This window comes from Colletotrichum higginsianum, chromosome 3 (assembly GCF_001672515.1).
Source record: "Colletotrichum higginsianum IMI 349063 chromosome 3, whole genome shotgun sequence".
NCBI lineage: Eukaryota > Fungi > Ascomycota > Sordariomycetes > Glomerellales > Glomerellaceae > Colletotrichum > Colletotrichum higginsianum.
Genome location: NC_030956.1, coordinates 4,598,077 through 4,623,639, shown reverse-complemented (window position 1 = coordinate 4,623,639; position 25,563 = coordinate 4,598,077). Strand labels below are relative to the sequence as shown.

Below are 25,563 nucleotides of genomic sequence, written 5' to 3'. Positions count from 1 at the left end.
CTTCCTGGTGTTAGTTCAAGCCATCCCCCCGTCGTATTTCCGAGCCGTCGGTATTCGTAGAGTCGTGCAGGTTATTTCGTGGACAAGGCCCTCCTGGACCAAACTTGCTTCGGCGGCGGCGGGTACCGGCAGCAGACGGACAACGCAGTTCGCTCAGGGGTCGAGCGAGGGTGTTTCGGGGAAAAGAAGCGGAGGAAGGAGGAGGCCAGGAACCACGCCGGAAGAGCATGCAGTCGACGATTCGACGTCGGGCGCCGTTGCTCTCGCACAATGATGGAATGACTGGGAGAGTTGGCGTGGGAATGAGACCCTTTTCATACGGCAGCTAGGCAACCCCGCGACGGAAACCACAGAAGATACATGATTACGCACACTAATATACTGATTATTTTGTTACAGATACACCGCGTCTGCGAGGGAGGCTAGAGATGAGTGGTGGCGCCCCGGGCAGCAAACGGCGTCTGCTGTTGTAATTCGTTTCCCATGGCAATCCCCTCGTCGTCTCGTCGTCTCGTCCCTATGCCCCCTTTTCGACATCGTCTTCGAAGTTTGGTGGAATGAAAGGGCGGCTTTCTTTCCTGAGGAGCCTTCGCGGTCGATGGCAGGAAGGAAGAGATGCACGATCCACCCTCTTCCACCCTTTCGGGCTTCCTTCCCAGGGCTTCCTTCCCAGGGCTTCCTTCCCAGGGCTTCCTTCCCAGGTGCCTTCCGCGTTCCCTTCTCTCCCCAGCAGATCAATCCCGTCTGTTCCCTTTGGTCCTCGAGGTCGCACTGTATTTCCAATGCCAGGTCCCAGTAAGGTTAGCGTCCTGGACGAGACTGGCAAGTCCTCGCCAGCACTAGGCTTGATAGCGGCGCCCACGGATACCCCCGCCACCGCCGCCCCAAAGAAGACAACGCTATCTCTATGTCGGCCGTGACACATTTCAACCACACGCATCTTCATTCCCAGCTCTGTAGGGGGGGGGGGGGGGGGGGTTGAAGGATCAAAATGCAAGTGTCACTCACTGCCAGTGCATAGAAAAAAGCCTCAACCATCGTGTACGGGCAGGCTACAGCACCCTCGCCAGTTGGGCGTACGCCGTCCATCCCAACTCGGAGAAAGGACAGGCGTGGCTGCTGGCAGCCTCTCCAACGTGCGAAAAGACGTGAAATGTTTCAGTCGTCCCCCTCCTGCTGCACTAACGCCTGTGAGAAAGGCGAGAGGTGCTCCCACAGAGGAGGTCCCTCCTTCACTCACCGCTTTGTCTCTCTACCACTCAGGCGTCCTCCGTCTTGTTGATGTTTCTGAACATGGGATTATTCGCCAGGCGAGACGGCCACAACAGCACGAAACTCTCCTCAGTACTCACCGCTGCGGGAACGACTCAATTCGACGCACACGCACACGCACACTCACCCGCAATCCAAAACTCTTGGGGCATGGTTGCGGTATAACAGAAACGGGCTTGGACGAGCCACTCTACCGCGGTAGGCAACTTGTTCGGCTTGTTCGACTGCGCTCATGACAGACAGGGAGGCTCTGACTGATTTGGCTCTCCCAGGGAGGGGGGTTCGAAGACCGCGACGGAGACACAACACTGGGACGAGGTCGAACATACGCGGAAGACGGAAAAGAATTCCACAGATCCCGGCTAAGCCCGTCGCCTGGTCCAACCTGACCAGAATCCAGGTTTGAGGGCGATGTCGACAGGCGTCCTGAATTGACGACAGCTCCAGCGGGTGGAAAGGGCGTCCCGCATTCCAACCAATCCCACCAAGGGCCAGAGGGTGGGCGGTCAGCCCCTCAACTACAAAGGCAAAGCACCCTTTACCTTCTTCTTTGGGGACACTGGTCGGCGCCCGTTCGACACCATCATCAACGTCTCTGTCGACTGCATGTTGTGTGGGCAGACCGACCTGTCCGGTCTATCCTTCCCCATCCTTCCCACCGAAAAGACCGCTGAACCCCACCGATGTCTCCCCAGTTTCCCCTCCCCCGGACCGCTGATCAAGTAGGAACACCACCCGACCAGCGTGTCCCCGGGGCAGGAATCGCCTCCGGGAGGGATGCTGATGGATGGCCACACGGACTGGCTCCAGCCAAGAATCTGGACCCCACCTGCTTGCGAAGCCCGCCGAGCGTCGCCAAGACGAGCACAACAACCACGCCGACCACAGTCCAGCCTCGAGAAACCGGTTCTGCGTCCAAACCTTCTTCCTCCCCCTCCTGTCTCTCCGATTCTCCAAGTTCATCCCCCTCCTGCCGTGCGTGTGTTCCCATCAAGCGAAGCCCGTCCCGGCCCTTCAGCCCCGTCGCTTGCTCTCACTGCTGTCATGCTACTTCTTCCCTCCCCTCTCCCCTTTTCTTGCATCTTAGGTTCTAGCCTTTCTATTAGACTTCCCGTCTGGCCCGTCCACCAACACACACACACACACCCATCCACCTAGCGTGGCCCGCCCGCATTGCGCGATTTGGTCCCTTCTTTGTCTGAACTATCTACAACCTACCACCCCTTCTAGGTAGTGCAACTCAGCCAGTCTCTCCCTCTCTGTCCCACTGTGTATGTGCGTCCTGGTTCTGCTTCGACTCGGTTTGCATGGTGTGCAGGTGCTGGAAAATCTCGATGAAAGGATTGGGGAAAGTCAACTCCACACTTTGATAGAAAACTACCTAAGTGACCAACAATCAACATGTACATGCCTTGCCATTACTGATTGTTGAGGATATCGTCCGTAGCCTACAGCAAACTGCCACATCTCGCTCTCACACACACACTCTCTCCCTTCCGTATCCCGCATTACCTTCACAGAACCAAAAGATCCCCGTTGCTCCCCTGCGCCGGCTGCACCACCTGCTGAGGCGCATGCTGGTTCACCACGTACCCGGTCTCGTATCCTGTCGTCTCACCAAACACGTCGCCCTGGTCGATCCGCATGGCCGCCATCTGCTGCGGCCCGATGCTGTTGAAGTAGGCGTCCGCGTCATTGACCGCCTGCGACAAGTTCCCATCCGCCTGGCTGACGTGCTGGCTGTGCATGCTCGCGTCCTGCGCCTGCCCGCCCATCCCCAGCATGCTTAGGCTCTTCTGGTTCTCGATCGACGTCGGGAGCAGGTGCTTCTGCAGCGCCGGCGAGTCCAGCAGTTTCCTCGGCCGCGCCGACCTGAACACCGTCTGCACTGGCTTTAGGTACACCGTCGCCAGCGTCCCCACGTTGAGACACATCTCCTCCAGCGTCGCCGGGTCGAGCCGCTCGGACTCGGCCGTGATTGGCGGCTTCTCTCCCATGACGATCTGCTTCGCCGCCGCCATGTCCGTCGACAGCAGGCGCCAATACATGTAGGCTCGGTCTCGGAGATCCGGGTTGTCCGTCTCCTCCGTTGCCCACTTCAACACTCGGGGCACCAGCTCCTGGCCCTTGGTCGGTCGCTGGATGAAAAGCTTGACCGTCGCTGTTAGCAGCGCCAGCTGCACCTCGACCGGCTCCTCCGCGAACGAGTACAGGAAGTCCTCGAGCAGGGCCTCGCTGTTCTCGATTCTGTCCGCGTACTGCCCGATGACCCACACCATAGCGGCCTTCGCCTCCGGCTCGTCCAGCGAGTCGAGATGCTCGCACAGCGTGCCGATGATGGACTCGTATTGGTTGGGATACTTGCGGAAGATGTTTCTTATGACGACCGTCGCCTCCTGCACGATATATGTGACCTTGGTTGCAACCAGCTCGAGGAGCAGGTTGATGCACTGCCGCGACGCCGGTTCAATCTTGATCGCCAACTTGCCAATGGCGCGCACGGCCTTGCGGACGAAGTGAACATCGATCTCGGTCGCGTACTCCCTAAGCTCCGTGAGAACTTCGTCGATGTTGCCCTCGTTGGCGAGCATGAAGATGAGCTCCAGCTTCGTGACCTTGACATAGATGGGGTCGTTGTATTTGCAGAAGAAGACGCGGATGTCGTTGCGCAACACTTCCGGCCGACGCTGCAAGATCAAGAGCGCATTCCTCAAAGCAAGGTACTGCACCTCGGGTCCCTTTGCCAGAAGAGTCACCAGTGGGGGTGATAGCTTCTTGCATAGCATTGTGATCTGCCTCTGGTCCGAGATATAGTTCATCAGATAGAGCACGACACGGATGCAAGTCAGTACCACAGCCGAGTTGGAGTGCGAAAGGCGCGGCGAAATGCGCTCGGCAAGAAGCAAGGCTTCCCCCGACTCCTGGGGAACATAGGACATGAGTGCCTCGAGGATGTATGTTTGGCCCCATCTGCCATTTCTTGTCAGCATTCAATCACAAAGCGGTTTCTGACGTACTTACTCTGAGCAGTCGGGGAGAATAGCCACCATTTTGGATGCATTGCTGTAATCGATAGTGAGCTTGATGGCGTCACTTCGCTCCCATATGTCCATCAGCGATGCCAATGCGCTGGCGACCACGGTCGGGTTATCGTCTCTGAGCAGGGTGTTGAGCCTGTCGATCAGGTCGGAACCCTCAACTGTACGCCGGTCGTGGTCGTAAAGCTTGGCGACACAGAACGCTGCCGTTTTCCTGACGTATGGATCCGCATCCTTCAACATGTGCTTGACTAGGGGCACAGTCGCTTCGACGAATTCCCTTACGTGGATGTAGGACATTGTTCGGAGGGCAAGAGCTCTGACAAGTGGATTGTGGTCCTCCATGTCCTAAACACCTAGTTGTTAGACGATCTGTATCGTTGCGCCAGACCATGGAGATGCGCTCTCACCTGCTCCAGGACAGGAATGGCCTGTATGGCAATTTCAGGTCGCATTCTCGCATAGTTGACTAGGAACAAGAAGCACCTAGGTCGGTCATCAACATCAATTTCATGATACGCGCAAATGACGGGATTACGCACATCTTCTTGATCTCCAGGCTCTGGATATGCATACAACTGATGATGTCGGGAAACAGCGCGACCATGTCATTGTTGCTCATGGTCATGTTGGCGACAATCTTCTTGAGGGCGATCTTTTTGTTCACATTGTTCTTGTCCTTCTTGCCGCCGCTGTTCAGCTCGAGTCGCAGCTCAGCAACCTTGCCCTTTGAGGTTGTTAGTTTTGGAAAGTGAGCCGGCGGAGGCACATAAGCCATGAACATGATGGGCAGTGCATGTGGTGGTGTTTGACGCAACAAAGCACTTTGAGAGGGAATCACAAGCAGTGAAGTCAACTTGTGAGAGGGGAAGCTAGCTCAACGCCACAAGGCACAGCAAGGCTGAGAATAGAGATGGCGGGGAAGATAGTGCGCTGACAAGCCTAGAACATTTATGTTCTCGGGAGTTGGGACAGGGGTTGACTTGAATAGATGCAGGAAGTACTATCGCAGTTGAAGATATCCAACTGCAGGGTGCATACAGACAAGACCGAGAGAGAAAAGAACCGGAGCTTACTTACCCTGGCAAACAACTTGGAGTCTCCTCCACCCTGGGGGCCCGACATTGTTACTAATTCCTCTCGTATGAGACGTGACGGCAGGTGTGATAGTATGTGGTCAGACTCTCACACAGATCCCTCCGAATGGGACTCTAGCAAGCTTCGCCGGTGGTTGATTGCGTCGCAGAGTGGTGGGCGATAGCTCCAGAGACCCCTCACGCCCAGCTGCGCGATGTATGTCGACTTTGGCCTCCCTGGACTAGGGCCAAGCCACTCAATCAGAAATCGGTCGCAAAAGTTGGCGGGAAGCCGCAGTGTTTCCCGGGTCTGTCTTGGATGGTGGGAGGGGTGCAGAGGCAGAGGGATGTCACATGCGTTGTCGGGCCGGGGGGGGCTGCGGCCAATAGAAGTGTGACCGTGTCGTCTAGCTGAAGGCCTGGCAACCTTGCTTTCCTACGCCAACTACTAAGCGTTTCGTTCGTTGATGTAGCGTGATATCGGGGGTCGTTAGGGTTCGGCGCGACGGGGGGGGAGGCGATCGTGTCGTGTTCGGTCGTGGTGTCGTTCTCGCGGACAATCCGCTTTCGAATCCAGATGTTTAAGGGGAAAGTTAACGTTGGATCCCAAGCTCCCGCCGTTCCGCAGTGGTTATCGGACAGCCGATAAGCCTAAGCGAGCCAGACGCGCCCCAGTTCCAATCGCCCGCGGGGAGGTGAGGTGCCTGAGTTTAGCCGACGCATCTACTTTATATGGAGACCTCTGTCTACCTAACGTCTGCTTGTCATCCGCGCGACCTGCACCCAGCCTTTCGTCTCAACCACCTACATCCGAGTCTCTGAACCTCCCACTCCACGCCCGATTAACCGATATCGAAACCGAACTTCCGAAGATGGCTCTGGTCAACGGTGACGTGCCGCGATGGGTGGTCGATCTGCAAGCCCCTCCGGCCGCGAAGTCTAAGGTCCCGGGCGTCTCCGACCCGCCAGGCTACCCGGTGCAAACATCCAGCTCCAAAGTAAGCTTGTGCTCCGCCTGCACTGGGATCCTGTCATGCTGACATTTTTCTGCAGAAGCAGAAGGACCAGAAGATCCAGCCGCGCAAGCAACAGACGCCAGAGGAGATGGATACCTTAAAGGTCAAGAAGGCTTGGGAAGTGGCGCTCGCACCCGTCAAGAACCTGCCCATGACAGCCATCATGATGTACATGTCCGGCAACTCGCTTCAGATCTTCAGTATCATGATGGTCGTGATGGCGTTCAAGAACCCGCTCGTGGGTCTGACCGCCGTCAACCAGGCGTTTGAGAGATTCGAGTCGGAAACGAACAAGGGCAAGATGCTACAGGTCAAGCTGGCATACATCGTCATGCAATTCGTGGCACTGGCTTTGGCGGTCTGGAAAGTCAACTCTATGGGTCTGCTACCGTAAGTGCAAATGCCACACACGGTGGAGTTATCGCTAACATGGCAACAGGACAACGCGATCAGATTGGTTGGCTTGGGAAGCTCAGAGAGAGCCTTTGGAGTCCTCGGTTCCCGCTCTATAGACGACGACATGAATCCATGAATCCATGAATCTACCAACTGAAGTCCGTCCAGAATTGGCTTTCTTCTCAACAAACGTCATTTTGAACTGCTCTGATGCGTTGCAGCTCCTCCAGCCGCCGCTCCTGTTGACGATGTACCCCTGTTACCGTGGTCCAGCCACCCATTGCTTGTACACGGAATGTGCTTAATCTGACCAACAGCATTGTACGGCTCATGATCGGTGGGTTCAATCAGCCAATACTGTAACGGATCGAGAACTCGCTCGTCCACAGTTTTTGGGCTGCAAGTCCCTTGGATCCGCCCAGCTTCTCGCCTTCGGGTCCAAGGGCGATCGATGGCTACCATGCCGGAAAGGGGCATCGACAGATTCTCACGTTTCTCAAATGATCCTTCTTGAACAACAGGCTGAGAGCTTCCTCCGGTCCTTCTGGCTGGTGCAGCTGTCGATGTTGTTATCACTGGTTGGCATGCTGACTGAGTCGGCCGGTTTACAAGTGTTGCTGCTCGAATGGTTTTGTTCTTGTTCATGATGATCCAAAAAACTTTCAGCTTCATTTCTTGGCAGTGTTGGACGGTAACTTACATACTGATTTGATGGGGTAAATGCGGTTGGTAATGCTGCTTCTCTGGGACTTAAATGCGAGTATTCTCTCGAAGGGCCTGAATCTGATGCTTGTGCCGATAAGGGAAGATGTCGGTTCTTATTCTTACACTGTCGAGCCGACGCCATGCCTCCCTTCTGCAGAGGTCAAGCTCCTACTTCATCCGACGCCAAGTACATATCCCAGGTCGGTTCAGACTTCACAAGTTATCTGAGAAGCATCCTGCCTGGCTATGGCCGATGGTAGCTCCCGAGGTAGAATTCACATGCGTGGAGCAGACCGAGACCCGTCAACAAGGCCAAATCTTGCATCAATCGCACTCTTTGGCCAGCCAATCGCCATGTCCACCTCACTGCAGGAGACGTATTTGATACCCTGACAGCAAAGACTTCATGAGAGGGGTTACTTAGGCTTGACAAACAAAGAGGCACGGAACGTAAGGGATAGATCAATCGTGAACCTGAAGCTCGGAGTTTACCACCACAACTATCCGACCAAGAGCCCGATGGCATCGCCCTGCCTGCAGCCACGCATACCACAGCCGATAGCAACGCCGGATGTGGTCCCGGTGCTTGGGACTATCTCGACAACTCAAGCCCGCCGGTCTATTGGGGTCGGGAGAGTCAAGTAAGACAGACGTAGGAAGAGGCTCCCGCCGTCGCTGAGACATCAGGCTAGAACGGACGGGGGGTAACGAGCCACTAAGCCGGCCTTGCAAGGGATGACTTTGCGAGCACGGAACGTCTACACAGTCACTGTCCGTGTTCAAGCAAGTAAGTATCAAACAGAACCAAAACATTCGCGCCCAAAAAGGAGTTGGTCTTACTTGTTGTTCTGAGCCGGCTTGACCTTGTTGCCTCGCGTGGTCCGCAACGTGGTCCCCTAGCTTGCTCGCCGAGATCAACTTTTGTCGAGATGTCTGCTTCAGAGGGAAAACATGGTTTCTCCCGAGAGAAGACATTTGGGTTCAATGATCTGCGCAAAGAGTGTTCTATAGCGCGAGCGGCACATATGGTATGATCTAAATATGTCACATTGATGAACTCTCTACCTGTCCTGGGCCTGAAACTCAAGTGAGATGTGTAGACATTACCGTCCAACTCCCAAACAAGCACCCCAAAACGCCTCCAATCATGCCCAATCATTCCCAATCATGAAGCGTCCTCCCTCGCCCGTCTCTCATTCCTCCACCTTGGACCTCTCCTCACGATTAAAAACAACATCGGGCTCAAGACCGCGCACAAGGCGGCCAGAAACGTAAACGACCACCCCCTCCCCATGCCAGCGATCATGTGCTCTATGACAGCCGTGCCGACGGCGCCCAGGGCGCATCTCACGAGGTTGTTGGCCGCCGTGGCCGTGGCGGGGGCGTCCGGAAATAGGTCGACGATCAAGGTGTTCATGATGCTGAAGGAGCCCGTGATAGTGAGACCAATGATGCTCTGCAGGACCAGCGGCGCGGCAACGCTCGTCTCGATATGCAGCACCCACCCGTACGCCACCAAGGCGACGAGACCAACTGCGACGGCCGGATAGACGGGCTGCAGGCGGGCCTCCTCGATCGGGAACTTTCTCAGGTCGTCACCGCGGCGGCGATCGATGGTGAAGCCAATCTTCCGGGCGATGCGGCGGTAGTTCCAATCGAGGACGTAGCCCTGGCCCAGGCTGGCAACGACGCAGCCCGCGCCATAGGGGAGGTAGCATAGGCCCAGCTCCAGGTCGTTGAAGCCGTAGATCTCGCGGAACAGAGTGCCAAGGGTCGCGGCGACGCAGATGAAGGCCACGTAGAGCATACTATTGTACGCGAGAACGAGGCCCATCTCCTTTTCGAAGATGATCTTGACAGAGCGGATGGGGTTCGGGAAGCGGAGCTTGCGCTTGGGCTGGGCCGCCGTTGCGGCGGACTCGCTCCGGGAGAGGGGATCAGCGTTTTCTGCGGTAATGTTTCTACGGTGACGGCGGCGGCGGCGAACAAGGTCGACAACGGGCCGGTTCCAGGGTTGTGGGGGAAGGGATCCGTTGCCGACGACGTTGCGGCACGTTTCCGGGATGAACAGGGCGTAGGGAATGAGCCACAGCCCGATCAGGACGACGCAGAACCAGAATATAGAGGCCCAGCCAAAGTACTGGGTCAAGACGCCGCCGAGCACGGGTCCGATGGTCGGTCCAACGTTGATTCCGGCGCCGACGATGCCCATGTACTTTCCGCGCTCGGAGCTCGTGGAAATATCAGCGACCATGGCGAAGCCCAGGGCGATGGCGCCGCTGCTGCCGCCGCTCTGCAGCATACGGAGGACCAAAAGGGCGGCGTAGTTGCGCTGTAGGGCCAGGCCGACGCAGGCGACAAGGTAGATGGTGAAGGCGACGAGGAAGGCCGGGCGGCGGCCAGCCATGTCGCCAAAGTCGCCGAAAATGGTCGGGGAGATGGCCTGGAGGACCATGTAGGAGGTGACGGTCAGGTTGACAAGGGCGACGGAGACGCCGAGGTCGTCGGCGATAGGGGCCAGGACCGGGTAGTAGATGTTGGCGGACATGGGCGGGACGAAGCAGGCGACGGCGGCCATGAAGGCGATCCAGCGCTTTGTCGAGGGCGTGAAGACGCTGTAGGCTGGGCCGCTTGGCTGCCGGGCGAGGTTCTCAGGATCTTCTGGTGCGTCGTCAGGGGGCGCTCCATGTTGGTCTTTGTTGCTGGCGAGTCCAGCGTTCGAGTCTGATGGTAATGGAGCGACAAGTGGCTCATGAAGGGATGGAGTTGAAAGGGGACATTGTTGTTCCCCTCCTGGCCCCTTCTCATTCAGTCCATCATGTCTCATTCTCATACACTGGGCATCTCAATGCCAATGTTTGCCCGCAATCGAGAATGAAGGTGTCTGTATTTGGCACGGTATCGGCCAGCTGATCAAAGTTGCTACTCAAGGATTACACCGGGACGACGGTTGACTTATAAAAATTTCAAAGAGAACGTTTGAAAAGCCCCCCCAAAAACCAAAAAAAAAAACCAGAAAGGCACCAAAGAAGGAAAAGACGTTGCCATCGCGTCAAACTCATGCCGTCCATATCCGTAAGCGGGCCTAAATTCCCGCCCAACCACTGAATGATGTTATTTCCGCTCTGGATCGCCTCCACCGCCCCTGGAAAACCGGCATCTGGCCGAAGGTGGTTTGGGGCTTCCGTGATTCGCCCGGACCGGCCTATGGCCTCCACAAAAGCCCGCCCGTTTGGGCAGCTGGGTCGTCTGGCGTTTGACCGAGACTGGGTTCTCGGTGCGGTATCGGTAGGGGGAAGGTACGAAGTGTTCTTTGGAGGTAAGCAGGCTGCAATCGCTACCGCGGACAGAACCTCCTACAACGCTGGAGGTTTCCATTCCGCAACGTCTTCACGGGTGCTTGTCCGGGGTCACTTGACTCGGACGACAGAAGTTGATGGCCGAGATCGGACAGCTTCATCCACGTTTTGAAATTTTGTCAGCAATCATTGACTGACCTGTGCGGCGCGAAAGGTCGCTTGGCCCTCGCGTAGTATCTGTTTCCGCATACGACGGCCGATTTGCTTCGGCATTTGTTGTGATGGATATTGGAAATTGACGATGACGGCAATGTCCGACCGCACCGGTGTGGAGATTGGACCGTTGCTCCTGGCCGGTGCCGGTGCCGGTGCCGTTGTCGTTACCTACCTGCCGATGCAGCCCCGAACCCAATTCGTTGAGCAAGCCACATAGCTAACTTTCTACCGCCACAATTGCCCCTGGTGACGATATGTGGCTGGTGAACCAGAGTTCCAAAGCCACGTCATTGGAGAACAGCTTTCCACATCCACGACCCCCAGTTTCAATGTGGAATGGCCACCGACTTGTACGACATACCATTGCTGCTCTGACATAGCTGCAGACACGCGAGTAGCATGTTCACCGACACCAGGTGACGAATCCCATAATCGATTGCACACTCGAGTGCTGCAACCGCCGACCTGTACCAGAATGGACATCACGCCAGTGTTCAATGAGCTTCTGCGGAAACGCAACGCACCCATCGTCACGGAGAAGAAGCTCAGCCTCGAAACGATTGATGGCTTCCTCAAAGAGGCGTACAGAATAGTCAGTCCCCGAAATCGGTCCCTCGCCGCCCGTCGCGCGCCGGGATCCGTTGGCTAATGTTCCTCAGAACCACCATATAACGAGCCTCCACAACGAGCTCAAAGATGTCCGACAGGCCTACCTCTCAACGGCGCAGCCGCGCAAGACGCACATCCGACCGGGGAGTAATGGAAGTCAGCCCCGCCACCTCACCGACCGCGACCGGGAAGAGGTGGACGCCAACGCGAAGCAGATGCTGCGGGAGTTGAACGCCAGCATCACGGCGCTCCGGGACGCCGAGGTGCTCCGCCGCGAGACCGAGACCGCCGTCATCCGCAAGAAATTCGTCCGGGGCCTGGGCGCGCTCGGCGCATGGGCGGCCGGCGCCGCTGCGGGAGGCGGCGGCGGCGCATTGAACGACAGCGGCAAGACGGCGGAGCACCTGGCGGCGGAGGCCAAGGCACGGACGATCGAGCAGCACCGTGACGAGGTGATCCAGTCGCTGAGGAGGGGCCTGCAACTGTGCGGGCGCACACAGCAGGACATGATGGAGGTGCGGCTGACGAGGGAGATGGAGAAGAATCGGAGCGTGCTGGCCAAGGCCGGGGGCGGCAGCGCGATGCCGGAGCTCGGGGGGTTCTATGAGTCGATGAGCAAGAGCGCGGCGAAGGCTGGGCTGCCGCCGGATGAGGGCAGCAGATCGTACAGGCCGCAAGAGGAGCTCACTGAGGAGCAGATCCAGATGTTCGAAAAGGGGAACCAGGACATGCTACAGCATTACAACAGCACGTTGGACAAAGTCAGGTATGTGGCACCAGATCATCTGGCACTCGGCGAGAGCATTTCGGGACACTGACGGGTCGGCACACACACACACAGAACGGCGGAGAAGTCGCTGCTCGAGATTGCGGAGCTGCAGACGCTGCTGGTGGGCAACCTGGCAACGCAGTCGGCGCACATTGAGCAGCTCGTGGCGGACTCGGAGAACATCACGCAGGACGTCGGGGGCGGGAACAAACAGCTCAAGAAGGCGGCCCAGCGGCCCAGTGCGGCGCGGTACACGTTCTTCGCGTCGGCGGGGCTGTGCGCGTTTCTGATCCTCTGGGACTTGGTTATATAGACAGAAAGAAGTTGCTGGCGGTCTATCCATGGCCGGGCATGTATTCAATTGACATGGTCTTGGTGAGAAAGTGACCAGACGATGTCGTGACGGGCAAAGTAGCGAAGGGTGCAACAGCATGCGCATCGCGGCAAGGAAGAGTCGCAATCGAATGAACAGCGGTCTTGGCAGTCTATCTTTTCATATGCCCAAGTTCTACATCCGAGATGGCTTACCGAACTTCTTGAAAGTTAGATCACGAGAGAGGCTCTTTTTGGAAGGAGGCTGGGCAGGTTGACATGTGAAAATAGTATACACTGCTGGGGGGGGTTAACCGTGTAGCATGTCACATGCCGGGGGAGGGTTGGGCGCGGGCCAGGTGACGTCTGGCTCCCAAGCCCCGGCGCGCGTTAAAAGGGGATGAGATGGACCGGTCCCCCCGTCCGCCTTGCCATGAATACCTTGTGAACGGTGAGCCGTCGAAACCAGGAGGCCGTCGGTGTTGCGGTGAGCTCGCTCATTGAACCGTCTCCCCGGGAGGGGCTCGATCAACGGAGATGTTCGGCAGGTGTCTGGACGAAGGTTGTTAGCAAGGCGGGGCTTCTGATTGGCGCTGTTAACCGCAGCTGACATGCGAAACGGGACCCGGTACATGCGGCGTCGGCGTTTGAAGGGCAGGGGAGGAGGAAGGAGTGTTCAGAACCGAGGCGTGGTGTCCTTCTGGTGGTAATACGGAACACGTAACAGTACGAGAATGCTGTCTGACTGGCTGGCTGTCCTATCAGTTGAGCTGCCGTTGACCAACAGATGAGGCGATCTCAGGATAATGGGGAATTTGTCTTATTTCCCTTGAGTTTATCCGTACTTGTCGAGAAAAGAAAAGAAAAGAAAAAAGACTGAACTGTGCACCAAATGAAAAACAATGAATTGTGCATCTCACACCACCACAAAGCAAACCATGTGTCGAGTCGTGGGCGGCAACAACGGGTAGAGAGAGTCAGTCATGGTCATGGGGGTTGGCCCGAGACCTCGGTCCACTCTGGTGACCTCACCGGCTCACAGGCTGCAGCTGTCGTTGGGGAAGTGCACTGGGGGGGGGAGGAGGCGGAGGATAAGAAGAAGACACATTCCCCCACTGCCGTCAAATCTGGAAGGAAGGAGGAACGAGAGTGCAGATTCCCCGATTGTAGTCCGACACTTCGCCGATATCTCATTCGGCATCTCCCCATCCTCCGCTTGCAAGTTTCCCCTTGGTACATCATCTCGCATTGTGCATTGTGCATTTGCCCAGTTTCCTGACGACTGAACCCCTCCCCCTCGCCCTCCACTTCCCCCTCCCCCCAGTTGCGACTCTGTTACCAAATCGACAATCTATTTCTGCAACACCAACCTTGCTTTACTACCCGCCCAGGTACTCCGTACCCCGTACCTAGAAATCCCCCCCTCTGAACTCGCCTACCTGTCGACTTCCTTCGAGCATCGAGTTACGAAATACATTACTCCTTGTGGATACGGGGCCCGCGTCACGCAGAAGTCAGAAACTGGAGAGGGAAAAAGTATCCGTGTCTTCGCCAAGTCCCTTCCCCCCTCACCCCGACTTGGATTGAACCCCGGAGCGTCCGAGTAAAAAGGAAGAAGAAAAAAATACATCAAACAAACCCGCATCTGCAGGTACATTTCCTGCAGAAACGGAAGCTGCAACGCAAACCAAATAAACCGCAACGCCTCGAGACGAGACCCTCGGCGACATACAACCGTTAGACCCAGCTACATCCTACATCCTACCTGCCTCGGTATTCGTACACAGACCTACCTGCCTGCTATCGGCTCCCTGCTACCAAACCAACCCAGGTAAGCAGCCCACACTGCACACTGTGATACACACTATTATAGTACCTACGGATGCTCCCCCCTCCCTGTTCCCTGGCTTCAGTGGCATCCTAGCGGGAGCCCGTTCGATGGAGGCGCATGTCCGCTGCGGGCAGACGGGTTGGCGCCTGTAATCGCAAAGCCTCCCATTCGCCCGTCTAACCCCGTCGTACCACTCTTGATGTGATGCCATAATAGTAACCGCCCCCAGACGGACACAGACAAAACAGACCACACCCTACCGGTACCACCACCACCGACCACCACCGCCGCCGCCGCCGCCGCCGCCGTCAGCCGTCACACCGAGACCCTTTATTATTGCACTGGCCCTCCTTGACTCTTCCCTGCCTCTCTCCCTCACGAAAGGGAAGCTCCGACACTGAAAATGCCCGGTGACTCCTCCTCAGCATCCTCTTCTACTTCTTCCTCCCCCCAGACCAACTCAACCCTCTCGAGAATACGCAACATTGCATCACACATCATGGCGCCCGTCGCAGCAACAAGTTTCCCCGCCGACACGGTACCCCAAGCTCCCGAGGACCCCCTCTTTGGCTTGATGGCTGCCTACCGTGCCGATGAGAGCAAGGACAAGGTCGACCTGGTGGGCTGACTCCTTTCTTATTTTTTTTACGCTCCCCGAAGCTATCGCGGCTCTGTTCTTGCTGCTGCTTCTGTTGCTGCCAATGTCGCTAACGCAGCCGTCTTGTTGTCTAGGGCATTGGAGCGTACCGCGATGACAATGCGAAGCCTTGGGTGCTACCCGTCGTCAAGAAGGTGAGTCGCCATATCTTGCTGATCTCTGTTTTCTATAAAAACTACCTAGCTGCTGTTGCTGCTGTTGTGCTGTAACTGCTGTCCCGGCTTGTCGCATTGTCGCGGTTCTTCCGGCCTCCGACAAGGAGAAGCTCTCGGCTACATCGCGCACAGCACCTTTATCGTCATCATCATCACTGTCGTCATCGTTCATCTGAGCCTTCTCCCCCCCCCCATCCATCTTCCCTCTCCTCCACTTTACCACCCTCTTATCCACCCCCGCTGACCCCGCCATGATGCAACACCGCAGGCCGACGAGATCCTTCGCAACGACCCCGAACTCAACCACGAATATGCTCCCATCGCCGGTATTCCTGCCTTCACCGGCAAGGCCAACGAGCTGATGCTCGGCGCCGACTCGCCCGCCATCCGCGAGAAGCGCACTACTTCGGTCCAGACCATCTCCGGCACCGGCGCCGTCCACCTCGGCGCCCTCTTCCTCGCAAAGTTCTACAAGGGCAACCGCACCATCTACATCTCCAACCCCACCTGGGCCAACCACAACCAAATCTTCGGCAACGTCGGCCTGCCCATCGCCCAGTACCCCTACTTCTCCAAGCAGACAAAGGGCCTCGACTTTGACGGCCTCAAGGCCGCCCTCTCCGACGCCCCCGAACGCTCCGTCATCCTCCTCCACGCCTGTGCCCACAACCCCACCGGCGTCGACCCGACCTGCGACCAGTGGAAGGAGATCGCCGCCCTGATGCGCCAGAAGAACCACTTCCCCTTCTTCGACTGCGCCTACCAGGGCTTCGCCTCTGGCAACCTCGCCCAGGACGCCTGGGCCGTCCGCTACTTCATCGAACAGGGCTTTGAGCTGCTCATCGCCCAGAGCTTCGCAAAGAACTTTGGCCTTTACGGCGAGCGCGCCGGCTGCTTCCACTTCGTCACCGCCCCCGCCGCCGACGCGCCCCAGACCACCTCCCGCATCGCCTCCCAGCTCGCCATCCTGCAGCGCTCCGAGATCTCCAACCCGCCCCTTTACGGCGCCCGCGTCGCCGCCACCGTGCTCAACTCCCCTGAGCTGTTTGCCGAGTGGGAGGAAAACCTGCGCACCATGTCCGGCCGCATCATTGAGATGCGCAAGGTCCTGCGAGCCAAGCTTGAGGAGCTCGGCACCCCGGGCACCTGGAACCATATCACCGACCAGATCGGCATGTTCAGCTTCACCGGCCTGTCCGAGGCCCAGGTGCTGAAGCTGCGCTCCGACGCCCACGTCTACATGACCAAGAACGGCCGCATCAGCATGGCTGGTCTCAACACGAGAAATGTCGAATACTTTGCCAAGGCTGTGGACAAGGTCGTCCGCGAGTCGCAGTGAACAAAACAAAAGGGGCTCTGGTTGGACGGTTCGGCATGAATTGTAGATGTGACGAGTTCTGAGCGAGCGTCTAAACGCTGCTCAATGGGATAGGCCCCGGGACTGGGATGTTCCGGCAACGATGAATGGTTACCGCACCTCAAGGATGATGGGCGACGTGCGGCAGGAAACGGAAAAGAAGGATTCTAGATTTCCCTGCTCTGGAGTAATCAACCAGCTCTTGTACTTTGCGCGCAACGCTTTGCAGTCCGTGTGACCCCTCGTTTGATGTACCGAGTGCTTACTTAACTGCACACAACTTACAGGATGGCGTCGCGAAGGACTATGTTTACTTCCTGCTGGTGGAAAGGAGCGCCGTCGCATCTCTGTCTCTCTCCATCTTGTGCTGCCCGCCGATCTACTTACCGGCCACCGGGGAACCTTTGAAGAGGGGATCTTGGGTGTTTATGAGGCAGAGACCACTCGGGGGTCGGGCTGAACAGAGCCGACATGCGTGTATCCAACGGAAAGCATGTTGCGTACGCACCATTGTGAATGTGTTGTCGGGTAGGTGACGGCGATGGGGCTTGGGTTTAAACCCTTCTCCCTCCGAGCTGTGTGCCACGGGTGTTTCGAGTTACCGGGTCGACGAGCGAGGCTCCCCCACCGGGGGGTCGACTCCGGAGACGCCCGTGCCAGGCACCCCCACCCTCTTGTCCGGGCCGCCGCTTCTCTGACGTTGACCTGAATATGTCTTGCGCCCGAGTCGGGAATGCCAAGTCTTTTTTTGAAGGGTGTGTAACGTAATAGTGCTGACCCGGGACGAAAACGAAAGGGAAAGAGCCCCCTTCCCTTCCCTTCCCGTCGTTGTCTTCGTCGTTCTCGGGACGTGTCTTTCGGCCGTCGGGTGTCGTCGGTGGCGTCGATAGGATCCTTCATGCCCACTCCTCAGCTGCTCCCCCTCCCCAAATTAGGCCGTTCTCACGGGGAGGAGTCAGTCAAGAGCGAGGAGGAGGTAGGGGATCCAGAGAGACAAGAGAAAGAGAATCCTACGAAACGGATGGTTTGGAGACTTCAGGGACGACGTCCCGGTTATCTAGTCCCAATGCCTCGTGGCAATCGGCCCTTCTCTCGGGTCTTTACGGCTAACAGTGTTCCCCGCCCTCCCGCAATGCCGGCAGAGGAAGAGGGTGTGGCCGATTCTTCCCCCCCGGCAACCCCTGCTCGTGGAGTCGTGAGCGAGTATTTGTGGGGGGGGGGGGAGGGGGTTGTAATGAGGGACTGGACTTTGGTTTCTCCCGCGCGGATGCCTCGACGGACAACCGATCCTCCGCCGCGTCTTGTCTCTCCCCCTTCGTGCCGTGACGATATTGGTATTGTTGGACAAGCCAATGAAGCCAGGGCGGAAGAGAGGGAGAGAAGTGTAGAAGAAGAGAAGGCCACCTGGGTCTCGGGCTGGAGGGGGGGGAGGGGGGGGGGCGACAGAGGGTCTTTCGTCTTGGGGTTCTTGGCCGAGTCGGGAGGGTTACGAGGGGGCGCAATGTTTCTCCAATGGGGTTGCTGGTGGTGTCTTCTCCGCAAAAAAGGTCTGACCCTTCTTCCGAGTCAACGAGATGAACATGGGATGGCATGGGATGGTGTTGGGGAAGAGAGAGTCCAGCTTGGATGGCTCAGACCAATCGCTGACGAAGCGACGCTCCTGATTTGGAACCCGAGGAGACCACCTAGAGCGAGAGACTCTGGACGATGGAGACGGAGCTGGGAGGGTAAGGGTTGTCAATCACACCGCTGGTACTAAACAGTAGGCCGGCCATCTTGCTGAAGGGGGCGAGCGAGCTCTTCGGATGCATGCTGCTACGTGTACACGCGGCGGGATGATTGATACATGCCATGCAATGTCAATCACTTTCCCATGGCGTGAATCCCCCCAAGACCAGGTTCAATATCAAACCACCTCGCGCCTTTTTGCCCGCATGCGGTTGACACGTCAGCTAGACGAGCTGTGCCGCATTGGGTGCTCGGCACGGGTCCGCATGAGCACCTGCAGCTGCGTCTGAATGTCCGTTTTTTTGCTTGCTCTGGTCGATGCAGGTTTGTAGGGTCTGCCTGGCATTCGGCTAAGCGCGGTCAATAGATGGAAATAGATGGTGTCTGATATCTGACCCTCCCCCCAATCCTTCGAAGTTGGAGTCGTCAACCCAGGGGCACAAAAGGCTTCCTCGATTCAACCGCCTCCAATTCACAGCCGATCCTCTGGCTTATACGACAAAGTTCAGTAGTGATGGTGACTCCCCCAAAGCCCGGTGGGTGCCCGGGACCGTCCCCCGTTCTGTGCCAGGTCGGAATTCCGCCCAACAACCTCGGCGTACGGGGTAGGGAGCGTCTCGCTCCTGGCCCTCCCGAATAACCGAATACACTCCCCCGCTTGAATGAAGACACCGCCAAGCACCATCCTTTGGGAAACCAAAAGAAAAAAACTTGATATCTAACCCCCGTTCACCTTAATCATGAACGAAACCAGCCAATGTCGAAGCTTCTCCTCTTTCTCCAAACCCATCAACCAGCCCCCCCATCCGGCGGAGTGCGGAGTTGCCGCTCCAACGTCCTCTCACACACACATACAGACACCCATAAATTAAGCACAACCAAGTGAGCCAAGAGCCCATGGGGAAGCGGAACGCCATGTGGGGGAAAAGGATGGTGCACAGCTAGCTTCCCCGCATGTTGCTTATCCCAAGTGTGACTGGTTCCGAGTCTCTCGTTCAACCAGTCACCCCATCTCACCACCCCCCTTAAGCTCCATCGTAAACAGAGGAATATCTCCTCCCACTGGATGGATAAATGCAAACGAACCCCCCCCCCGTGCCCCCCGACCGCCGAGAGCGCAGGGCCTTGGCAAGCCACAACCCGGCTCTTTGCTGTATGCCCCCCGATGCAACGGTCATTCCATTCGGACCTTCTGCCACCTGGGGCCCTAGACAGAACGCTTCTGTCTCCCGCCGTCCCGCCTCAGACATCATGTCGTCTCTGCCGGATCCGTGCATGGGTAGACAATGAGCAGACGGCAAACCAATATGGGGAGAGGGGTTCTCCTTCACGGCAGTGCGTATAAAGCACCCGGGGTGTTCCTCGTCGGATGTTGAACGGTTTGTGGCCTCTTCCAGCCCAAGGACAAGGACGCGGCAACATATACCCCCGGGTCCATTTCCGATATAAACACCGTTCCAACCCCCCTCATCCTCGCCCGTCGTCGCACGACTCTTTTTGATATCGTTTCCCGCTTGCCCGTACCCTCCCCCTCTCCCGTCAAGACACCTTAGCAACAGGTCAGCAGCCCCCGCCATGGTTCAGATCAAGCGCATCCAGGAGACCGGGGCGTCGGACCCGATCCTGACCCGCATCTCCGAGGAGGACAAGGTGCCGTGGTACCAGAAGCCGAACCTGCGGTACCTCTACTTTATGCTCTTCCCGACCTGCATGGGCATCGAGTTGACGTCGGGCTTCGACTCGCAAATGATCAATGCTCTGCAGATCGTGCCCTCCTGGAAAGAATGTAAGGCTGTCCCCCCCCACCCCTTCAAGAACCTCAGATCGATTCAACCTCACGAGACGGGCCGAAGTGTTTTTTTCCCCTCTCTCGCTTTTTTCCCTACCTGGAGCTGACGAGCTTCTTTGCTTTGCCTGTCAGACTTTGGTGACCCGCAAGGCAGCCTGAAGGGCATTATCGCCGCCGCCTACTCGCTTGGCGCCATCTTGTCCCTTCCTTTCATCCCCGTCGTCAACGACAAGTTCGGACGGCGATGGTCCATCTTTGGCGGCAGCGTGATCATGGTCATCGGCGCCCTCATCCAGGGGTTCTCTCAGCACGGTATGTCTCCATGGATGGAGTGTTCTCTTCTCCGGGAGCGGGGAGGAGAAAGGAAAATGAGATGTGGCTAACTCTACGGGGATGATTAAGTCGGCATGTACATCGTTGCACGCATGATTCTCGGCTTCGGTATCCCGACCTGTATTGTCTCCGGCTCATCCCTCATCGGCGAGCTCGGTTACCCCAAGGAGCGTCCTATTCTCACGTCTCTGTAAGTTCGATCCCGCGTGAAGGGAAAATAACAAGGACTGACGGGCTCGCAGGTTCAACGTTGCCTACTTTGTCGGTCAAATCACGGCTGCCGGCATCTGCTTCGGCACCAACAACATCGAAAGTGACTGGGCGTGGCGCATCCCGTCCCTCCTCCAGATCTGCCCGTCCCTCTTACAGATCACCTTCGTCTTGTGAGAGCATACCCCTCCCCCCTCCCCTTTTCGCCGTACGGGAGAATCCATCAGGGATTCATTCATCTGCCCCAGTCGATCTTGAATTTCAAAAATTCCAACTCACCTTCGCGACATAGCTTCCTCCCCGAGAGCCCTCGTTGGCTCATCACCCAGGATCGCGCCGAGGACGCGAACGAGATCCTCATCAAGTACCACGCCGAGGGCGACCGCGACTCCGAGTTCGTCAAGGCCGAGATGGTGCAGATGAAAACTGTCATCACGCTCGAGATGGAGGCCTCGAAGCACTCGTGGATGGACATCCTCGACACCTCCGGCATGCGGCGCCGCGCTCTCATCTCGGCGATGCTTGGCCTATTTACCCAGTGGTCCGGCAACACGCTCATATCGTGAGTCTAGAGTCTATGTTTGCTCTTCTACTGTTTACCTCCATTTTCTTCTTTTTCCCCCGTTTTCCCAAAGTCTACACCATGGTGCATTGGTTTGACTCGATGCCACAGATACTACCTCGGCGACCTGCTCGAGATGATCGGTTTGACAGACTCTACCGTCAAACAGAAGATCAACCTCGGCATCGCGGGCTGGTCCCTCATCTGCGGTTTCACCGTGGCCATGCTCGTCCGGACGTTCCGCCGTCGCGTCATGTATCTCGCCTGCACCATCTCACTGGTATGTCCTTTGCCCCCCTCCCACTCCCCCCTGAAATGGAGAGTTTAAGCCCGCCGTATACTTATCGGCATGCAACAGCTTCTGTGCTACATCGCGTGGACCATCTCCATGGAGCGCGCTGTCCACGCCCTCGACAACGACTACAAGAACGAGAGCGCGTCGGTGGCGACCATCTTCTTCATCTTCATGTACTCGCCCTGCTACAACATCGGCTACAACGCGCTGACTTACACGTACCTCGTCGAGCTGTGGCCCTACGCGCTGCGCTCGCGCGGCATCTCGCTCTTCCAGCTGTTCGGCCGCCTGGCGGGCTTCTTCACCACCTTTGTCAACCCCATCGGCATCGGCAACGCCTCGTGGCGCTACCTCATCAGCTACTGCTGCTGGCTCGCCTTCGAGGTCGTCTTCGTCTACTTCATGTTCCCCGAGACCGCGGGCCGCACCCTCGAGGAGCTGGCCTTTTGTAAGTTCCCGTCTCCCGCTTCCCCGTCGCTTGTTCCGCAAGCCCGTCGGCTGACAGAGATGCTCCGTCACCAGTATTCGAGGACAAGGCCCTCGCCGACCAGGCCGTCGGCGCCGTCGAAAAGGCCATCCACCATGAGGACATGGACCCTGTCGGGGAGGTCAAGAGCGGTGGCGGCAGGGCAGAGGTCGTGGAAAACGTTGGCGCCAGGTCCAAGGTCTGAGTCGTGCTCGCCGTCGAGGGAGGCAAGGCCTCCGTGCCGGGATTCTTTGAGGATGAGTCCCGGCGTCTTGTGAGAGGAGCAGCATCTGTATCCCCGGTTAGTATATGCGACGAGTATGAATCCCAAATCTCCCCAATTCGTGCAAGAAGTCCATCTAAAGATGCTCCAACCCCCCCTATTTCGTCACTGCTTATCATCACCATGATGGTAGATGACCAAGTGGCAGCCGTCAAGGTCAGCGGAGGCATCACATGCCGACTAGTTGTCTCACGAATAATTTCCGTCGTGAACATGTCCCGTTTGACGACTGTTTTATTTGCTCTACCGTTCGGGTTGGCGGCAGAATATACGTAATCTAGTGATTCCTTTCAGCGTCCAAACCCCTCCAAACTCGCAATTCACTCACCTCTTCTCAGTCATCCATCATCAGGGAAATCATCCAAATGTGTGAGAAATTCAGACAGAAGAACCGACGAGAAACCTTAGTTGCACCACATGGCAGGCCAGTTCCAAGAGACTTTTCATATATCATCTCACGTTGGGGAGTGTCTCCGTGGGCCAAACGAACGCATGGAGGTTCACGAATTTGCGTGAGTGTGTTATGTTCATTACGAGTCATATTCTTCTCTACATTAGATTAATGGCATCAGGCCACTCCGATCACGGCACAGACAGCAAAGCATACGGCTCCCGTGAACAAGGTGCTACCAGCCAAGGGCACCGCTGCGTTCTCCGAAGTGGGAGATGGGGATGACGCGGCATTATCGGACGTTGGAGACGCCGTGGCTGGTGGTTCGGTCGTTGGTGAAGCGGAACCCGAGGCGGTTGTGGCTGTCGCGCTGGCAGAAGGGGTTGCAGACGTGCTGCTCGGAGCCGTGGACCTCGTGGACGACGATGCGCTTGTCCTCGTCGACGAAACCGCCGTGTCCGCCTTTCCAACCATCTCCTGCACCCACTTCCCGGCCTCGCCGGAGTAGATGTCAAAGTAGTTGAGGTGGTTGGCCGCCGTGTCGCCGCCGGCGCAGATCGGGTCGGAATCGACGCAGTACGAGCGCGTCACGTTGGCGAACGCCCTCATCCCGGCAAGCTGGTCCTCCGGACGGGGGAACAGTCCGTTGACCCCGGCACCCGAGAGATAGTTGTACGGCTGGTTGGCGGTATGTCTTGTGTCGCCGAATATGAGCGCAGCGGCGACTACGAGAGCGCAAGGTTAGCCAAGCGCCTTTCGATACTAAGCGTCAGGTTATGGCCCAACTCACTCTTGTTCCCCGGCGCCTTCGTCGCGTCCAAGCCGGGACTCGTTTTCTGTTTGCATTCCTGGAAGAACGTGCCGCCTCCGCCGCCCAACACATCGCCAACGATGTGGGCGCCCTGGGAGTATCCGCTCACGACGAGCTTCGCGTCCGGGCACCGCTTGTTGTAGGCGGTGATCTGCGCGGTCCCGTTCGCGGCCCCCTCCTCGACGGACTGGCAGTACGGCGACTCCAGCGGGTTCCAGAACTGGATGTCCTCGTAGTCGCAGCTGTCGAGCCCGTCGCAAATGGCGGTGACGAGCTTGCCCTGGCGGCCGGGGTACGGCTCGTTGTTCCCGCGCGCGAGGAAGACGTGGACGTCGCGGCATTCCGAGGCGCCCGTGGCCTGACGTTCGGCGACCGTCGCCGCCGAAGCCGCCCGGAGGGCGAAGAGGAGGGCGAGACCGGCTGAGAGAGCTGAGACCATCTTGAAAGGGTCGGCCGGTAGCTGGCTGAAGCGGTTGGGGATGTGTGGGAATGTCAGAAAGGCAAGATGGAGGGCGCACGCGACGAAGGATACACGGAGGCTGTAATAAGTCCTTTAACCCTCGGATTCGCCATTGATCCTGATCCATAATCCAGAAGCTGATGGACGGGATGCCGGAGGCTGTCAAATACGAGTCAACGATAAGACGGGGTCCACCAAGACTGGGGACCCTAGGCGGGATGCCCTGGACTCGGTGGACTATCGGCGACGACGAACGTCATGTCCCCGTTCTTTTTTGGCGCTGTTAAGCTTGACCGAAAGACGATGTAGGAGCGGAAGTTCCTATCGATCGCCCGGGAAGTGGATGCCGTTGCCCCCATTGGTGATGGTAACGAACAGAAAGAGAAAGGGAAAAAAGCCCACTCCCCCCCCCCCCCGTTCGGCAACATTGGACGAAGTTCGCTGGTTGTTGAGCAGTAGTTCCCAGACCTGACTCGCCATGCGGCGCCCTTGAGCCGTGAAAGCTTGCAGGGAACAACCACGGCGGGAGTCCAGCATTGAACCATGTTGCTGCTGCTGGGTGAAGACTGAAATAGATATTCGGGTGTGTCGGGTTGAGTGCCGGGATCGTGTCTTGGTGGATATGTAGAGCCGAGCACGGGGAACCTGGGACGACGAGTTTTCAGTCACCAAGCCTTCGCCCGTGGGCCATGACGTTAGAACGAATGTAAACGGCCAATACACCTCAACCCCAACGTGCTAATTGTGCTAATCGTGTGGGTGAGTGCTGGGAGTTTGAAGCCTTGAAACTCGGAACACAGTTTGAAGTCTATCGGTGGCGGCCTCTGGGCGCCCAAAGCTACTCCCGGTGGTGTTGAGTCGAGAGACAGCACTGATAACAGGCACCAGGCACGTCGTTCAAGTACAGAAGTGTTCGACTAAGAGTAAATTTCCAGCACTTGAAGGAATTGATGTGCGTACAAAAGTGTATCACGCAGGGGTGTGATGGTCTCGATGTGTTGACGGGCTATTAACTTGGTTGCATTGCTACCGTGTAATCAACCTCAGTTGACAGCATCAACCAGCACGTACTCAAACAAGACCTAACCAATTTGGGTGACGGATAAGAAGCCATGACGACCCCTCATGAGGTCGCAGAGGTACGCAACATGAAAGACGGTACAAACCGCAGTATAGGTGTTATTCCCATCACTGAGCACGCCATAAGGTTTCTGCATAGATACAGAACGGTGACAGCTTCAAAGTCCAGAACCATCTCATTGACTAACTTTGTATCAGGGTAGCATCCCGCCATACATCGATCCGATAACTACCAGGAACCTGCTCCGTTGTCTTGCATTGCCGACACATCACGTCGATCCCGTCTACGTACATGAGGAAGGTAATCGTCAAGGTCTTGGCCAAGGCACAATTGAACATCGCGAACCATTCATCGTCAACAATCGCGAAGCACTAACTGGTCTCCAAGTCTGCGTTATCTAAACGAGCTTCCCTAATTACACGGTAGGAGAATCGCACCTTGGCAT

The 25,563-nt window shown here is 57.1% G+C and overlaps 7 protein-coding genes across 7 annotated transcripts; 4 read left to right on the top strand and 3 right to left on the bottom strand.

Annotated features, from left to right (window-relative positions):
• Window positions 1-2,786: 2,786 nt before the first annotated feature.
• Window positions 2,787-5,435, bottom strand: CH63R_04921 (AP complex subunit beta; the record flags this gene model as incomplete). Its single annotated transcript, XM_018299896.1, has 5 exons — window positions 2,787-4,242; window positions 4,294-4,658; window positions 4,721-4,796; window positions 4,853-5,037; window positions 5,391-5,435. 5 exons carry the CDS (start codon window positions 5,433-5,435, stop codon window positions 2,787-2,789), a joined length of 2,127 nt encoding a protein of 708 aa, XP_018161142.1.
• Window positions 5,436-6,258: 823 nt separating this feature from the next.
• On the top strand, window positions 6,259-6,914 carry CH63R_04920 (ER membrane duf1077 domain-containing protein; the record flags this gene model as incomplete). Its single annotated transcript, XM_018299895.1, has 3 exons — window positions 6,259-6,384; window positions 6,440-6,792; window positions 6,842-6,914. The coding sequence occupies 3 exons, from the start codon at window positions 6,259-6,261 to the stop codon at window positions 6,912-6,914; spliced, it is 552 nt and encodes a 183-aa protein (XP_018161141.1).
• Window positions 6,915-8,668: 1,754 nt separating this feature from the next.
• Window positions 8,669-10,081, bottom strand: CH63R_04919 (Major facilitator superfamily transporter; the record flags this gene model as incomplete). Its single annotated transcript, XM_018299894.1, has 1 exon — window positions 8,669-10,081. One exon carries the CDS (start codon window positions 10,079-10,081, stop codon window positions 8,669-8,671), a length of 1,413 nt encoding a protein of 470 aa, XP_018161140.1.
• A 1,412-nt stretch (window positions 10,082-11,493) lies between these two features.
• CH63R_04918 (SNARE-complex protein Syntaxin-18) lies at window positions 11,494-12,709 on the top strand (the record flags this gene model as incomplete). The annotated part of the gene is made up of 3 exons (XM_018299893.1): window positions 11,494-11,610; window positions 11,678-12,393; window positions 12,469-12,709. The coding sequence occupies 3 exons, from the start codon at window positions 11,494-11,496 to the stop codon at window positions 12,707-12,709; spliced, it is 1,074 nt and encodes a 357-aa protein (XP_018161139.1).
• A 2,233-nt stretch (window positions 12,710-14,942) lies between these two features.
• On the top strand, window positions 14,943-16,691 carry CH63R_04917 (Aspartate aminotransferase; the record flags this gene model as incomplete). Its single annotated transcript, XM_018299892.1, has 3 exons — window positions 14,943-15,158; window positions 15,272-15,331; window positions 15,621-16,691. 3 exons carry the CDS (start codon window positions 14,943-14,945, stop codon window positions 16,689-16,691), a joined length of 1,347 nt encoding a protein of 448 aa, XP_018161138.1.
• Window positions 16,692-20,012: 3,321 nt separating this feature from the next.
• Window positions 20,013-22,297, top strand: CH63R_04916 (Hexose transporter; the record flags this gene model as incomplete). Its single annotated transcript, XM_018299891.1, has 8 exons — window positions 20,013-20,223; window positions 20,359-20,538; window positions 20,629-20,749; window positions 20,802-20,942; window positions 21,062-21,331; window positions 21,443-21,611; window positions 21,690-22,074; window positions 22,149-22,297. 8 exons carry the CDS (start codon window positions 20,013-20,015, stop codon window positions 22,295-22,297), a joined length of 1,626 nt encoding a protein of 541 aa, XP_018161137.1.
• A 761-nt stretch (window positions 22,298-23,058) lies between these two features.
• On the bottom strand, window positions 23,059-24,016 carry CH63R_04915 (Cutinase; the record flags this gene model as incomplete). Its single annotated transcript, XM_018299890.1, has 3 exons — window positions 23,059-23,196; window positions 23,238-23,491; window positions 23,557-24,016. The coding sequence occupies 3 exons, from the start codon at window positions 24,014-24,016 to the stop codon at window positions 23,059-23,061; spliced, it is 852 nt and encodes a 283-aa protein (XP_018161136.1).
• Window positions 24,017-25,563: the final 1,547 nt, after the last annotated feature.